Source organism: Pelodiscus sinensis, chromosome 16 (assembly GCF_049634645.1).
Source record: "Pelodiscus sinensis isolate JC-2024 chromosome 16, ASM4963464v1, whole genome shotgun sequence".
NCBI classification, from domain to species: domain Eukaryota; kingdom Metazoa; phylum Chordata; order Testudines; family Trionychidae; genus Pelodiscus; species Pelodiscus sinensis.
Window position 1 is genome coordinate 38,949,408 of NC_134726.1, and position 16,148 is coordinate 38,965,555.

Below are 16,148 nucleotides of genomic sequence, written 5' to 3' on the forward strand. Positions count from 1 at the left end.
CTGCAGCCCCCTGCCCTAAGGAGCCCTTCCCCATCCTGGGTCCAAGGAGAGGAGGGAGCAGCAGCAGGCATGGGAGGGGCTGAGTGGGGGGACTACAACTCCCAAAACCCCCTGCGGGCGCGCTGACCTTTAATGGGCGGGTTTAGTTAGAATCCCCATATTCCTGTTGGACCCCATTTGAGTTGGCAGAGCAGCGGGCCAATCGCAGCTCTCTTCGTCACGGGGCTGCGAGCCCCTGGCCAATGAGAGGCGAGACGGCCCAACGGGCAGGCGGGACTCGTCGGTGGAGGCGGAAGTGTGCGAGCCCCTAAGCAGCTCCCAGCTCCATGCCCCGCGCTGGGCCGCCCCGCCATGGCGAGCGCCGCCCGCGACTCCCTCCCCTTCGCCGGCTCCGAGCAGGCGGACGACGCGGTGAGGGGCACCTGCGAGGACGCGTCCATCTGTAAACGGTACCGGGGGGGGCGGGGGAGGGGGAACTGAGGGACTGGGGGGGGCTGTGCCCTCGGGGGGGCGGGGGAGGGGGAACTGAGGGACGGGGGGGGGGGGCTGCGCCCTCGGGGGGGCGGGGGAGGGGGAACTGAGGGACTGGGGGGGGGGGCTGCGCCCTCGGGGGGGCGGGGGAGGGGGAACTGAGGGACTGGGGGGGGGCTGCGCCCTCGGGGGGGCGGGGGAGGGGGAACTGAGGGACTGGGGGGGGGCTGCGCCCTCGGGGGGGCGGGGGAGGGGGAACTGGGGGGGCTGCGCCCTCGGGGGGGCGGGGGAGGGGGAACTGAGGGACTGGGGGGGGCTGCGCCCTCGGTGGGGCGGGGGAGGGGGAACTGAGGGACTGGGGGGGGCTGCGCCCTCGGGGGGGCGGGGGAGGGGGAACTGAGGGACTGGGGGGGGCTGCGCCCTCGGGGGGGCGGGGGAGGGGGAACTGAGGGACTGGGGGGCTGCGCCCTCGGGGGGGCGGGGGAGGGGGAACTGAGGGGCTGTGCCCTCGGAGGAGGTGGGGGAGGGGGAACTGAGGGACTGGGGGGCGGCGCCCTGGGGGGGGCGGGGGAGGGGGAACCGAGGGACTGGGGGGCGGCGCCCTGGGGGGTGGCGGGGGAGGGGGAACTGAGGGACTGGGGGGCTGCGCCCTCGGGGGGGCGGGGGAGGGGGAACTGAGGGGCTGTGCCCTCGGAGGAGGTGGGGGAGGGGGAACTGAGGGACTGGGGGGCGGCGCCCTGGGGGGGGCGGGGGAGGGGGAACTGAGGGACTGGGGGGGCTGCGCCCTCGGGGGGGCGGGGGAGGGGGAACTGAGGGACTGGGGGGGGCTGTGCCCTCGGGGGGGCGGGGGAGGGGGAACTGAGGGACTGGGGGGGGCTGCGCCCTCGGTGGGGCGGGGGAGGGGGAACTGAGGGACTGGGGGGGGCTGCGCCCTCGGGGGGGCGGGGGAGGGGGAACTGAGGGACTGGGGGGCTGTGCGCTCAGCAGGGGGTGATGAGTGACTAGGGGGGCTGCGCTATCGGGAGGGGCGGGGGTGCTGAGGTACGGGGGTGGGGCGAGGCGTGGGGGTAGGTAGCTAGGCGGGGAAGGCAGCGCAGCGGAGGGCCCTTGGAAGATGGGAGAGGTGCATCTGCAATCTACATGCGAGGAGCGAGCAGATCTAGTATTGTGCGAAAGTAGGGCTGTGGGTGATTGAGGGTTGGAGGGGTGGGTTCAGGCTGTGTATATGTTTATTTATGTATAGGTATAACGTATAAAAGTGTATTGGGGTGTATAGTGCTGCCACAACACATCTGCTGGTTGTCAAGGTCGCTAACTGCTGGTTGTATAGAGGTGTAGACAGTTCTGGGTTTTTTAATATCGGGAAAGTGCTTAAAAAAGTTGTTGAATATTGCTTTAAGGAGTATTTTTATCACTAAACTTTTCCACTCTTAATTATGTGGTTTAAAGGTTCAGTGTTTCATATAGAGAGAGTGTTGTTAAATAGTGAACTAGATTTTTTTAGCACTTGTCCCACAGTTAAAAAATATAACCCTGTACAATCATCAGGTAATGTAAAACCATGAGTCCTTGTAGCAGTACTTGAAAAAATGTAGCTCACATACATAAGGAGGAAACTTTTCTTCCCAGGTAAATGCCATCAATGTTGACAGCAGCCTTCCCCCCCCTCATTCTGTCTTTTTAAATGTGAACTGAACATAAACACATGCAGAATTGTTTTCCTGATTCTGCAGACTGCACACTTCTGCTGCTGCTACTCATGCTGTGCCTAAAGTCTGAATGCTTTTCATTGTTGCTGTTGGGAGCCTAGTTGTCAGCAATGAAAGTGATTTGTACTGGCTTAGTTTCACTTCATTTAAGGAAAATATAAACAATAGAAATAGCAGCAACTGTAACTATTAACTGGGAGGAAGATTTAAAAAATGGGGAAGAGTAGAATAGTGAGTGAGGATGAGGGATGTGAATGGATAACGGGTGATGCTTACCCGTGGGCAGAGAGCTGCTCCAGCCCCAGAATGACTGGGAGCAGAAGCTGGCCTCTCCTGCATTTGGGGCTGCCGGCCTCCCTACATGGGATCCCATTTAATCCATTAACTAGTTGAACCTAAGGTTTAACCGGTCAATTGATTAACTGGGATTTTACATTCCTAGAGAGGTAACTGAGTGTAGAGAATGTAAGGTGAGGAAAGAGAGGGTAGGTGGTGAAACAAGAGAAGGAAAAGAAATTAACCAAGATCTATTTAGGAAAGAAGAGGAATAGAAGGAGTGAGTCCAGAAATGTTGTTTTTTAAAGTAAAATGGGTGTTACAGGGAACTGAACTTGAATACCTCTTGAGGTTCCTTCTGGTTCTAGTATTCTATTATTATGAACGGGGTTAAACATCCCTTCATTTGTGGATTAGGGATGTCAACCTGTAGTCAACCACACAATTAACCAATAACCCTGGGCTTATCTGTTAATGCTATTGACTAAAAGCGCTGCCCTCTGTTACAGAGGCAGCAAGCGGGGAGGAGGGAGCTGAAATGTGTGGGGAGCTGGCTTCCACAGAGGCCCCCTCTGGTGCCTCCCACAGAGGCAGCAGTGTGGGGTGGGGGACTGGTGGGAGCCAGGTTAAGTTGCCAGCTCTGCTTAGCTGCCTACTCTTCCCCTCCCCCTTTGTTTCACTCAAAGTTAGTAGTGGGGAGGGGCAGGAGGTACCAGCTCTGGAGCTGCCTGCTCCCCTTCCCTCTGCTGCTGCCTCTGATTGAGAGGCAGGTGGGAGCTGATACATGTGGAAAGAGGCTTTTAAGCCTGCTTCCTGCGCATATAGACTCCTGTGGAGCTGCCTGCCCCCTGCACGGCTGCGCCTCTGTTGGGGGAGGGGGAGCAGGCGGGAGCCAGTGCTGTTGGAGAGCTGGCATTTAAGCCAGTTCCCCTTAAGCCCTGGCTCTCACCTGCCCCCCACCCCGTAACTGTGTAACCGCAAAAATTTCCAGTATTTACACATACACCCAAATACCTAATAGTTAACATCCCTGTTGTGGACCCCTAAAAAACTTATTCCAATTAAGATGCAGACCCCTTTGGAAATCTTAGACCCATGGTGTCCAATCCGTTCTGAAGCAGTAGCCAGTATAGTGAACTAGCCACACTTAACAGCCAAATAGCCACATTGTTCAAGCCAACAACCGGCCAAATAGCCACATGTTGCTAGTGTGTTGGACACCGCTGTCCTTGACACACTCTGCAGACTAGAGATGTAAACCAGTAACCGTGTAACCATTAAAAATCCAGTCGGTCACATGGTTACCGTTTTACCTGGGGATGTACGGGTAGGCGCTAGGGAGGGAAGGATGGTGGAGGGGTGCCCCCGCAGCCACTCCTGGGATGTCCCTTGTTGGCCCAACTCCCAAGGTGCCAGCTGCCCTGTGGGCTCTCTGCAGCTGGCAGACTCCTGAAGCGTGCCAGTTGCCAGCCCCACACGCCAGGATCTTGCCAGCTACAGAGCCTGTAGCACAGGGCATCTGACATCCTGGGGGCGGGGCTAGCACCTCAGAAGTGGGGCTAGCAGAGCCCGCAGCATGGGACAGCAGCTAGCTTGCCAGGAGCTGGGGCGCGCCGGGAGCTTGCTGGCTGTGAAGCATACAGCGCAGAGCAGCTGGTGCCACAGGAGGGGTATAGTGCAGCTGGTAACAGAAATGGATAAGCATCATCAGTTAACTGATTACACTCTGGTATCCCTACTACAGATACCTCACAAATTGAAAACCACTATTCTAAACAATTAAGTAGAAAGTTCATTGATAGGACTTATGTAGTGCCCTGCATGGAAGTGCCAGGCAGAGTTGCACACTTTTCATTTTACTTAGTACACTTATTTCTTTGTTAGGTTTTGGACAGACTTTTAAAGATCTGCTCTTAAGCAACATTCTGATTCTGTAGAGATTATAGATAATTGTGAAGAGGTGGGAACGAGGGTATTACTTTTACTAGGGCTCAGGTAGCTCTTCGAGGCTCCAGTTTGGTGTAAGTGCATATAAGCCACATACCTATTAGAGCTTCGGTTGATGTGTGGCATTAAAAGCCATGTGATGTTCAGTCCTTGGAATCGAACACAGACAATGTAGCTGCTCTGTCTGTGAGGCTTCAAGTAAGAAAACTTTGCACTGAAATTCTTCAAATTATTTTGCAGGTGGTACCTGAACTTTGCTAAATCTCTCTGTGAAATTCTTCAAACGCATGGGGAGAAATACATTTAAAATATTACAAAAGTAACAGCTATTTCTTTCTAGTTAGAATTACTTTATGTAATCGGTGTTAATTTGAACAGTCTCAGGTGGTCAGTGGCATTTTAAGACTCCTTCCTCCCAGCATACCTCTTTGGAAGACCATCCTAAGACAGCTTTTTAGCTTGTTTGTCTAGGTAGTCTTCAGCAGTAAATCCTGATGGCTCTATTTGCTAATTCTCTTTTTCTCCTCCTCCCCCACCCCCAATGCCTTTGTCAGATTTGCTGTAACTATTGGCTACTGGAAGGACCCTTACATCCAATATTTTGTGAGACAGGCAAAAGAGAGGAAAGCACCTGAAATTAACAGAGGCAAGTTAACATGTGAATTTAAACAAAGACAATACAAACGCACTCGGAACATATGATGTTCTTGAAGAATAGTGGCTAAAGCTTCCATATCATGGATATTATCGAATGTACGTGGGAAGCATGTAGTAGGTTGATATGAGCTCTCCCCAGCGTAGTGGTTGGATTGCACACTGGACCCTCACCCTTGGAATGTCGTTCTTCCCTTAGTATTGTAAACTGATTTCCTATGTGTTCTGCTTACCTTGTAATGTACTGCACAAAGCAACCAAAGAGCAGGGCTGTGATGCATGACCTTAAGGCACAGGGAAGTACTACTCGCCAGGTGAGACTAATAAAAGCAGATGTATAGTTTGTATAGAATTAATCTGCCAAGATGACTCCGTTTGAACTTTTTGAACTGAAATTTCCAGTTCCTCAGGTGACGAGCTCTAAAACCCCATAAAATATACATATCCCATATGGGAGCAGCTAAAGAATATTAGTTGTCTGGGGTTTTTAAGCACTTTTTTTTCCCTGCAGGATACTACGCTCGTGTGCACGGAGTGGGTCAGCTACTTAAAACTTTTTTAAAGAAGACAGAATGCAACTGTCAAATCATAAATCTTGGTGCTGGTATGGATACCATGTTCTGGAGATTAAAGGTGATATCTCAGAATAATGATACTAGCAAAAAGAAGGGATTACACATGTCTGAAACTCTCCTGTTTTCTTGTTTTTAAAAAAAAGGAAATTATTGACCATCAGTCTGTGTTGTAGGAATGCATGGCACAAAGGTGACCTCTAGTGGCCATTTGGAAATGTCTTTAGTTCTTAGCTCATATTTAAACTATAAGGAACAATTTCCTTGCCTATATATAAGGATATAAATCCAGAATCAAGTGCAACCTTTGTACTTGGCTGACACCCTCTCTGTGTCCTAAATACTACTTTGAATTATTTTTTAAAAGCTTCTAAATGCCAACAGTTATGGTGTTACACTCTGTATAAAAGCATATTCTAGGCCTTCCTCGTTTTTCTGAGAGTTAACTGTGTATAGTAATTTGCAGGATCAGGTTCTATCAATGTACAGGCAGTCCCCGGGTTACGTACAAGATAGGGACTGTAGGTTTGTTCTTAAGTTGAATCTGTATGTAAGTCGGAACTGGCGTCCAGATTCATCCGCTGCTGAAACTGATCAGAGGCTGATTGCAGGAAACCGGGGGCAGAGCAACTGTGCCTCGGGCTTACTGTAGTCAGCCGCTGGTCAGTTTCAGCAGCGGCTGACTTGGGGATGCCTGGGGCAGAGCAGCTGGGGTGCTGCCGGGTTGGTCCAGTAGCGCCGAGGAGCGGCGCTGTGGGACCAACCCAGCAGCGCCCCAGCTGCTCTACCCCAGGCGTCGTGGGCAGAAAAGCCTGGTCTGCTTGGGGGGAGGGGGCACTAGCTGCGCCCTCCCGCCCCCCCCCCCCCCCCAGCAGACCAGGGAGACGCGGAGCAAAGCCTCCAAGGACGCCCGCAGCGCGACAGCCCAGGCGCGCCACGGCTGTCCCGCTGCGGGCGACCTCCGAGGCTTTGCTCCCCGTCTCCCTGGTCTGACCAGCAGACCGAGGAGACGGGGAGCAGCTTTTCTCGCCCCGGAGAACGCGGGCGGCGGGACCGCGGCTCATCTGGGCGTCCCGCCGCTCCCGTCCTCCAGGGCGAGAAAAGCCCCGTTCGTAACTGCGGATCCGACATAAGTCGCATTGACGCAGGGACAGTGCACGTTTGCCCATATTCTTGTTTTGTGCCTAAACTTGGGTCTGGGGGGACTCTCCACTTCATGCAGATAGGGGACTATGGAGCCCTAACCCTCTCTGAGATTGCCATTGTGAGTGCAAGTTGTGGGTTGCACACGTAAAAGTCCACTAACACGTGACTAAAACTAACCCTTTGAGTGGATTTTTAACAGCTGCAGCAGGTTGGCTACGTGGTAGGCACATATTTGTGAGCAGTTGACTAATACAAGCACTTTGTGGCATCTCTCTTCAGTGTTCCCGTTTGCTTCCTTTTGGGGTATAAACTGAGTGATGCGTGAAAGCCATGGGTGACGTTTTCTGTTGTGTACTGTGCGTGGCAATTCGATTTCCAAGATGTTGGTTGCCAGACCTTACTGTTTGTTCAGATGACTTGAATATCCTACGAGTTTGTTTCTTTGCTATTGAGCATGTGTATTGTTTGTTAATTTGTAGTTCATTTAATTAAAAACAATAACACACAAACCCAGAGCATTAAGGGATGAAGAACTGAAAATGTGAAACACAACTTTTCAGGGGAAAACTAGATTGAGTCCCCCACTCTCTCTGCGGGAAGCGTGACCATCCCCTAAGGTTGGGATCTCATTCTGATTTTTTTCAGGATGAAAATCTTCTCCCTAAAAAATATTTTGAAGTGGATTTTCCGATGATAGTTGCAAGAAAAATATATACCATCAAGTAAGTGTGTGCGCGTTGCTTCATGTTTAGCTGTACCAAGCTGATCACAAACCGCATGTACTAAATCCCATTGTGGTGGCGTGTCGGGGTTCCCCCGCCTCCTGCACCCCCATAGTGGCATGAGCAGATCCCACCAGCCAGTAGAATAGAGGGAGTTCATTGCTTCTCCAGAATATAGCACAGCATAGATGTAATCTGGTTACAGGGCAAGCCTAAGATGCCTCAGCTCCCCCCTTGAGATGGGGGAGACTGGGCCCTTAAATCCCAGTCCCTTCCCTAGGCTGTCTCCTCCATGATTCCAGACAGAAATTACAACCCTCTTCCAGCCCTGCCCCCCAGCCAGGGGCTGGACCTCGCCCTCCTTCCTTTGTCTCCCTCCCTGGGAGCCAACTGGTCGGACAGGTTGGGAGCCCCTTGCATAATGACTCATCCCCTGCCCTGCTGGGCCGTGTTACAAATAGCCACCAGTAGGTGTCACCCACAGCCCACTGCCCAGCATAGCCACCAACAAGGTACCAATACTACATCACACCCATATCTCTTGGCTCTCCAGCAAAGCTGTATAGTTCAGAACAGCAAAAGTTTTATTTTTTCTTGCGACCTAGTTGAAAAAAATGGTTTGCCTGGTGACCCAACATAATTATATCTTTTGATTAGTGTGTGGGCTCCAGGATCAGGCCAGGAATGAGAGGTTTGGGGTGCAGGAGGTGGCTCCAGGCTCCTTACGACTAACACCTGGAAGAGTTTAGAGAGGGTTTTTTCAGTTCATTTTTTGTATTTAGTCAGTGTTTCACATGTAGCATATAGTTGCTTTGCTTCCTTGTTGAAGATTCCTATGAACAACAGAAGGGACAGGAAAATGTGATTACAAGGCGCTTTTCTGCTTTTAAAACCTATAGAAATGAATAGGAAAATTCATGGCCCATGTGGTGTCTGAAACACGTTGAAATTCTTTGTTAAACCGATTAAATTTACAGTTGTGTTCTTTTTGGGGGAAAAGGGGGGGCCTAAAATAGAACTGAAAAAAGAAAATCTACTCCCTCCACTTTCTTTGTCTTCACATAATCTATTTAAACTAAGTGCTCGAAGATAAGGTTCTCTTTTATTATAAAGAGTGGTTTTCAAAATGGGGTATACATACACCTGAGGTTATGCAAAGAAAATCCTGTGATGGTGAATAATGTGTTTTCTTTAGTAAGACTTGGATATCTAATCATAGTCAAAACATACCTATTTTGGATGGGGTTATGTGGTATGCAGCCTAAAAAAACCTTGAAAACGTATAAAGGATAACAGTTTTGGTGCCGTAAAAATAAGAGCTACTGTCGTGTGATCTGTTACTACCAAAACTTAGTTATATATGCAAATTATACTTTAGGTTACCTAGTGACTATTACAAACTAGTGAGGGTTCTACAGTATACAGAAACTCCCAGAGCAAATCAGGCCTTACATCCGACTGAAGAAAGTTATCTCTAATGATGCTAAGCTCTGTGTTCTTTCCCCAAAAACTCGTAGGCCATATCTATACTTATGACCTGGAGATCAATCTTCTGGCGTTTGATTTAGCAGATGTAGTTAAGACCCACCAAATTAAATACAGAGGGCACCTTTGGTCAGTGCCAGTACTCCTTGCAGTTGTGAGGAGTAAGGGAAGCTGATGGGTGAATCTACCTCCCACTGTGAAATGACACCAAGCTTGGCTTAAGGTACATCGACTTCAGCTACGTTATTTACGTAGCTGGAGTTGCATACCTTAAACTGACCTTCTGGGTTGAGTGTAGACCTGGCCTTAGAAGGAGATAGAAAATCCTCAGACTTCCATGCTGAGGCTGGCTACCATGGGAGAATGATTTTGATGTAGAAAGAGCAACTATGATTAGTAAATTGAAGCTCGTTGGGAATTTAGAGAGGGTACATGGATTTGTCAAGAAATGACAAGACTTGTTCCAAAGCTCAAGAGTGCCTAGAGCTCAGTATGTTCTTTTTCTTCGTGAAGCTTGCAGTTTCTTGTATACCCGTTAATTATAGAACTAATCTTTAGTAAATACATTGAGCAGTAAGTCGAACTGCATGCGTGTGTTTCCAGAAGAGGGCAGAGATGCTTTTTGACAGCATGTAAACCAGTTAACTGCTTGCTGACACTTTTTTTCCCCTCTCCCATAGATCAAAACCTCCCTTGTCAAAACCAATTATGGAGTCCCATTCTGGGGAGTCTTTTCTAATAGGTGAGTCATCTTAAAAAGTAAACCAGTAATGCACTGTCTTTTTTTAATCTCTAATCTGTTCACTTCAGCATGTGGGCAGGGTTTTAATGTTTTAAACATTGTGTGAAGGGAGGGAGGAGAGAAGGAAGGCTAGTTGTGTTTAAAAATGTCGTCTTTACGAGAGGTCTTGGCATTCTCAGTATTTTTTCTTTACATTGTAATTATTGATTATGCTTTCTTCTGATTCTTGAAAAGGGAAGAATATAGGGGATCACACACAAAGTAGCGAGTATCAGAAATCTACTGGGTGTTCTCTAGTGTTCCCTTTGATCTTTTCCGTTCATGTGCGGATTGTTCTCATCTATGTGCAGAATAAATGTTATGCACATCATGGCATAGACGAATGTGCACCACCAGTAGAAACTAAAAACATAGCTGTGGGAGTTCTGCTAATTGACTGAGCAGCATTTGGATTTGTCCTGAGCAGCCGCACAGCGTAAAGGAAGCAGTGGTGTTATTCCTATCTCTCTTGTTAATTCCACAAGTCTTTTATCTATATCTACCATCTGAACTGCAAACTGTTTGCATAGTCCGTTCTCAGATGATAGAGCCCATCAGTACTTTCTGCAGCTTATGGGTAAAGCCTGACTTCTGATGTCCCATTCCCAAGAGACTACTTCCCACCTTCATCAAAAGACTGTAGCTAGTAAGCCCATGTGCCAAAATTGGTTGTACAGTGGTTTAGGTAACTTTGAAGTGGTGGACTGTATTACCTGTCTGTCAGAAAGCATACTCTGGCTTGGCTGTGTCTCTAGTGGTTCTTGCATCGTAGTAGATTGCACAGTTCAAAACTCTACTTTGCTTTTGAGTCGTCAGGGCTCTGAATGAGCACTACTCATGGCAGTGACAGCTGGGGACTTGGCCCAAAGCTAACTAGGTCAAAATAGGTCCATGGAAGTCTCACTGCAGGGGGCTCTCCTGCATATAGCACCATCAGATGATGAAAATAATCCTATTGACTTTGTTAGTAACAACCATGTTCATTAAGTGTTTGTGGGCCTGTATCCTGGAAAATATACTATGGTTAGCAATGTCTGCTGCCAGCTCCAAAAGCAGGTGAGCGGCCTCCCAGAGATCCCTTTAACTTGAATTCAAGAGGATGTTGATAAAGAGGGTTCAGAGAGGAACCAGGAGAATACAGGCAGTCCCCGAGTTACGTGGATCCGACTTATGTCGGATCCCTACATACGAACGGGGCTTTTCTCGCCCCGGAGGACGCGGGCGGCGGGACTGCCCAGATGCGCCGCGGTCCTGCCGCCCACGTCCTCCACGGCGAGAAAAGCCGCTCCGTGTCTCTCTGGTCTGCTGGGGGGGGGGGGGGGCGGCGCAGCTAGTGCGCATCCCCCCCCCTCCAGGAGACCAGGCTTTTCTCGCCGACGCCTGGGGTAGAGCAGCTGGGGCGCTGCCGGGTTGGTCCCGCAGCGCTGCTCCTCGGCGCTACTGGACCAACCAGGCAGCACCCCAGCTGCTCTGCCCCAGGCGTCCAGATTCAGCTGCTGTTGAAACTGATCAGCGGCTGATTGCAGGAAGCCCAGGGCAGAGCAGCTCTGCCTCGAGCTTCCTGTAGTCAGCCGCTGGTCAGTTTCAACAGTGGCTGAATCTGGACGCCCGTTCCAACTTACATACAAATTCAACTTAAGAACAAACCTACAGTCCCTATCTTGTACGTAACCCGGGGACTGCCTGTAATTAACAGACTTGGAAAACAAACTGTGCATCAATGGGCTCCTTAAGTCAAGCGGGTTTATTTTAACAAAGAGAAGGTTAAGAGTGAACTTAGTCTGTTAGCATCAAACTTCCGGTCATTGTGTAGGTAAAGGGCTGTTCATTCTAGCAAGTTAACTATAACAAGATCCAATAGTGGGAAGGTGAAGCTAGACTAATTCACATCGGATATAAAATGTGTATTTTTGCCAGTAAGGATAATTAACCATTGGAACAATTTCTCAAGGGTTGCGAGGGAGTCTCAGGTTCCAAGGGTTAGGAATTTTTAAATCAAGACCAGGTGTCTTTCTGAAATATTTGCTCTAGTTCAGGTAGGATTTTCATGAATTCTTCCCCATGGCCTATGTGAGACTGGATGATGAGAGTGGTCCTGTCTGGTTTTCTGATCTGTTAATCTGAATTTGAGCACATAATTTTGAAAGAAGTGATAGGAATGGGGAATGTTTGATGTGCTGAAATGGTCTTATTCTTAATTATCCAACATTTTGTACATTGTTTGAGTGGCAGGTTGTTTAGTTGTGAATTCTGCTCTTGAGAGGTGAAAACCTAGTGCCTCCTATCATGAAGGTGACAAGCTGTTTCTTGTTCTTCTTGCTAGGAGATGACTGTGGCAAAAGGAAAACATCCAAATTATTGGTTCTTTTTAACCCAGGGCCCAGAATGACTCCTTGTGAGAGGGACAGTTTTTTGTTGGTACGGAAACCCATCCCAATTAGAGTGTAACAAGGAGAAATTTTGCATGATAAGCCATTCCAAAAAGACAATCAATACTTGTTATCATGGTATCAAAGTGCTTTAGATATGCACTCGTAAAAGTTAATTGCATGCATGAGGTAACAAAGAGCGTATTGTAAGCAAGATCTGTTATGACACTACTGAATGACACTAAAATCATTTCTCTATGATCACCAGATAACAGCAGATAGCCTGTACGGTACATGCTGAATCTCCATTTATTTTTCCAAAGCAATTTTAAGTTCAAACTCTTTTAAATGTTGTATTGTCAATGCTTTAGAGTGGAGATTGGTTTTCTTCTGTGTTGGGACAGCTCTAGCAAACTGATATCCTGATTCAAAAGTCAAACTGACAGAGCAGCCCCTTCTGGGGGATTGGGATTCTTACTGTGATCTTCACGTTAACTTTTGTGGTATTAACTTCTCCTGGATAACTGTCTTCCTCATAGGTCAACTCAGTGCTGTTGCCCCTTGTACGTAAATCACTCCTGAGAGATGTGCTTTGGCGTTTGCTACTTCAGTCAATGAACTGTCCTCTGGCCTGACTCTTGTCCTGGCTTCTCTTTCCATTTCACAAGCATTAAATGTCTCTAGTTTGTTCTTAGGACAAGTGCCAGAAGATGAATTTTTTTTGGTTCCAAGCCAGTATACTTTTGCCATGTCTTTCATGGAAAGCAATGACATCAGGGGTGCAATTTGAGAATAGATGTCTGAGGGAAGAGCTCGGCAGCTTGTTCAATTGCACAGCTATTTGGAGCCACGGTGTCGATGCTTTGTTCAGTTGAATGCATTTAGTTGGAGATATCTAAGTCCTGGATCAACATGGCAGCTTTGTTAAAGTAATGTTAGGAGGATTGTTCTCCACCTTCCACTACTTGGCCAATGTCAACTAGAACTTTCTTGAAGCACTGTCTTACCATGCTGCTTGTGTTGACCATGCTCTTTAACTAGCTGGTTCCCCATCTAGACTTGTTCCAAATGTGTTCATTATCAAATGCAGAGGTCTTCAGATGTTGAATCCCTGCTCTCCAATCTGCTATATCTTTCCTGTGACTGTATCAAGAGAACTGGGTTACTTTTCATTCTTAAAGTGGATAATACAAAGTGAACACAAGGTTTTGGACAAAATTCTTCCAGTCTTAGTCTTGTTACACTTTTTTCCCCCGGGGGTGGGGCTCTTTCTTGATCCCCTGAGATGTTTGCGCTTTAGGTGCATGGATTCACAAAACATTGTGATGTAGTAAGTACTGCTCTCCATGCTTAATTCTCTATCCCCGCGCCCACTTTTGTGGTTTTAGACTGTTTTCCCCCCTCCATCTGACAGGAGTAAGCACCTGTCTGTCTATCCACTGTGGCTGTCAAGGAGAGCGCTGCATTTGTTCATCTTTCAGTAAACTGAGAGGCTAAAGTGTTTGTTTTGTTTGCATAAGTGATTATGCAGAATTCAAGCCTCAGTACATCATCCCATATGTAAATATAGTGAGGGAAACTGAGTAGAAGAAATCTACTTTCAGGGTAAGGATACATATTGCAAAGGCCTGCATTATTTAATATGCTTGGACCTCTGTAATCTGAGTGTCCCTAATTCAGGGTCACCCGTGGTTCGGACCCAGGCAAGGGGAGGAGGAAGTGGCTCTGTGTGCTGCTGCTCCCCCCTTCCCCCGAGCTGGGGGGGACGGTAGTGCTACACAGTGCTTCTCTGGAGGCTTTTCTCTGGCCGCTCCCATAGTGGCGGGAGTGCAGAGCCACGTGTGCCCTGGGAGCAGGGCAACAGATAAGTGCTCCATGCCCAGATCCTCACCCATTCTCCCAGACCCAGCACTCTCTCACCCCCAGCCCGCTCCTGCTTGCTCCCTCCCGGACCCCCCCCCCCCAGTATGTATTGCTGTCTGTTACCTGTGAAATAGCAATTCAGTGCTTTGAAAAACTATTTTATTTTCACTGGAAAAGCATAAACACCCATGGCCCGGAAAATTCCATAATTGGCATAAGCTGTTTCCCATGGTTGCCGGTTTAAAGCGATTCAGGTGTACAGACACCTCTGAAGCTTTCCTATGGTCGGATATGTGCATCTTCCCCAGACTGCAGAACTGAAAGACAACTGTTTCAGTTGTTTGAAAATCAATACATGTCCTTTCTTAAAAAAGGTGTGTGGGGAGGAGATAATGAAGACAAATAGCAAGTGCTCTGTTGTGGACCAGGATGGGTGAGGGCCCAAAGCTGGTTGCATATGTCTACCAGTGAAAAAACCTAAACTTGAAATAAACCCTTTATTCTTGTGGTTGGTGACATCTTCACTTTAAACCCAGCTGCTTCATCTCTTAGTTGCCTACTACTGCCTCTTTCTGCAGTTTTGGTTGCTAGCCTAAGATATTAAGAGCCATGTGCTTAGCTGTCTGTCCCAGTCTTTCTATTGTGGAGTATAGCAGGATAAAATTTATGCATCTGTTTCATGCTCTCCCTTTTTGAAAATCACCAGTGATATATAACTTGCTTCAGACAAGAAACACACAGAGGTAACCTTCAGGCCCTGCTGCTTGCTGTGAGCCAAAGCCCTGCTTCACCGAGAGCTGCTTTGGTAAAGGGAACTGTGGCAAAAGGCATTGAAACCTGAGGCCATACGAGTGAACTGCCGAGCTTTGAATGGATGACTTTCGTATTGCTAGGACCAGGTATAACTGTAGGGCAAGACCCATCTTTTCCTATGTCTTGGTGCAACGCTTAGCACTCGGGCCCTGTTATGTTGGGCATTGCACAAGGGCATTGGAACAGATGTCTCTTGCCTTGGAGAGTTAAAACCTTTTAAAGAAATATTCATCTTTTAAAATGCCAAAAGCCAATTTTGCCAGTGCTTTTAATGAACACCTATAAACCCAACCAATTAATAGTACCACAAAAGTAGTCCGGTATATGATGGATAGGAGAGCAAGAAACAGCAGCACCGACATTTCTAAGGGTACGTCTAGACTACCGCGTTTTGTCGACAGAAGTTTTGTCGACAGTATCTGTCGACAAAACTTCTGTCGACAAAGAGCGTCCAGACACATTGAGTTCTGTCGACAAAGCAAGCTGCTTTGTCGACAGAACCCTGTAGTCTAGACGCAACCCTACAGGCAATAACACCTTCTGTCGACAGAGTTCTGTCGACAGAAGGTGTTATGCCTCGTAAAATGAGGTTTACCAGCGTCGACAAAACTGCTGAGTTCTGTCGACGTTATGTCGACAGAACTCAGCGGTAGTGTAGACGCTGGTATAGTTTTGTCGACAAAAGTCCACTTTTGTCGACAAAACTCAGTAGTCTAGACACACCCTAGGTCTATTAAATGCTTTGGAAGAATCTTTCCTCTGTAGAGCTGGTGAAACCCAGCATCTATTAGAGTGAAAATCGTAATGAAAATATCTTGAGTAACATTGTATCCACGCTGCTCCCTCTTGGAAAGCCTCCAAAGAAAGTGTTAGGCTAATCCAGCAGGGAAGGAATGCCTGACTGTTGCGAAACCCTTCTGGGAAAGGTAACCAACTCATGTGTGAGATGTTGGAATGCTGCTCCCATAGTCAAGCTGCCATTGTGATTAAAAGAAATCCTGAAGGCCATGATAGAACAGTGTTTTCGTTTGCAGATGAGACAAGTAGCATGTTCCCATAAAAAGAGGAAGATCCTTTTTGCAGCAGTGGCAAGAGGCAAACAAAAAAGCAGCTCTTCACTGGTGTTGAATGAAGCAGAACACGGAAGCTAAAACACCTGTCTTCAAAGTTCCTTGCTCCGAACTGTAGAGGAAATATTGTGGCATGTCTACAGATATAGTCCTGTGACATGCTGTGTCTATTTAAAGGGCACATACTCTCTGCATGAGAAACGCCCGAGACGCAGCCTTGAGAGAGATCAGACCCAAAAAGAGGGGGCAACTGTTTCCTCTTAGCCAAGT

At 48.2% G+C, this 16,148-nt stretch overlaps 1 protein-coding gene across 4 annotated transcripts in view; it reads left to right on the forward strand.

Moving 5' to 3' along the window:
- The first annotated feature begins 267 nt into the window (after positions 1 to 267).
- Positions 268 to 16,148, forward strand: part of LCMT1 (leucine carboxyl methyltransferase 1) — a 33,910-nt gene continuing 18,029 nt past the window's right edge. Inside the window, exons 1-5 of one of the 4 annotated variants that reach the window (XM_075899909.1) lie at positions 268 to 449; positions 4,958 to 5,049; positions 5,569 to 5,690; positions 7,421 to 7,497; positions 9,663 to 9,724. In XM_075899909.1, the coding sequence (XP_075756024.1) occupies positions 352 to 449; positions 4,958 to 5,049; positions 5,569 to 5,690; positions 7,421 to 7,497; positions 9,663 to 9,724 (451 nt within the window). In that variant the 5' untranslated portion in view covers positions 268 to 351. The remainder of the gene's footprint in view (positions 450 to 4,957; positions 5,050 to 5,568; positions 5,691 to 7,420; positions 7,498 to 9,662; positions 9,725 to 16,148) is intronic. The other 3 variants (XM_075899908.1, XM_075899911.1, XM_075899910.1) reach the window with 3 other exon arrangements.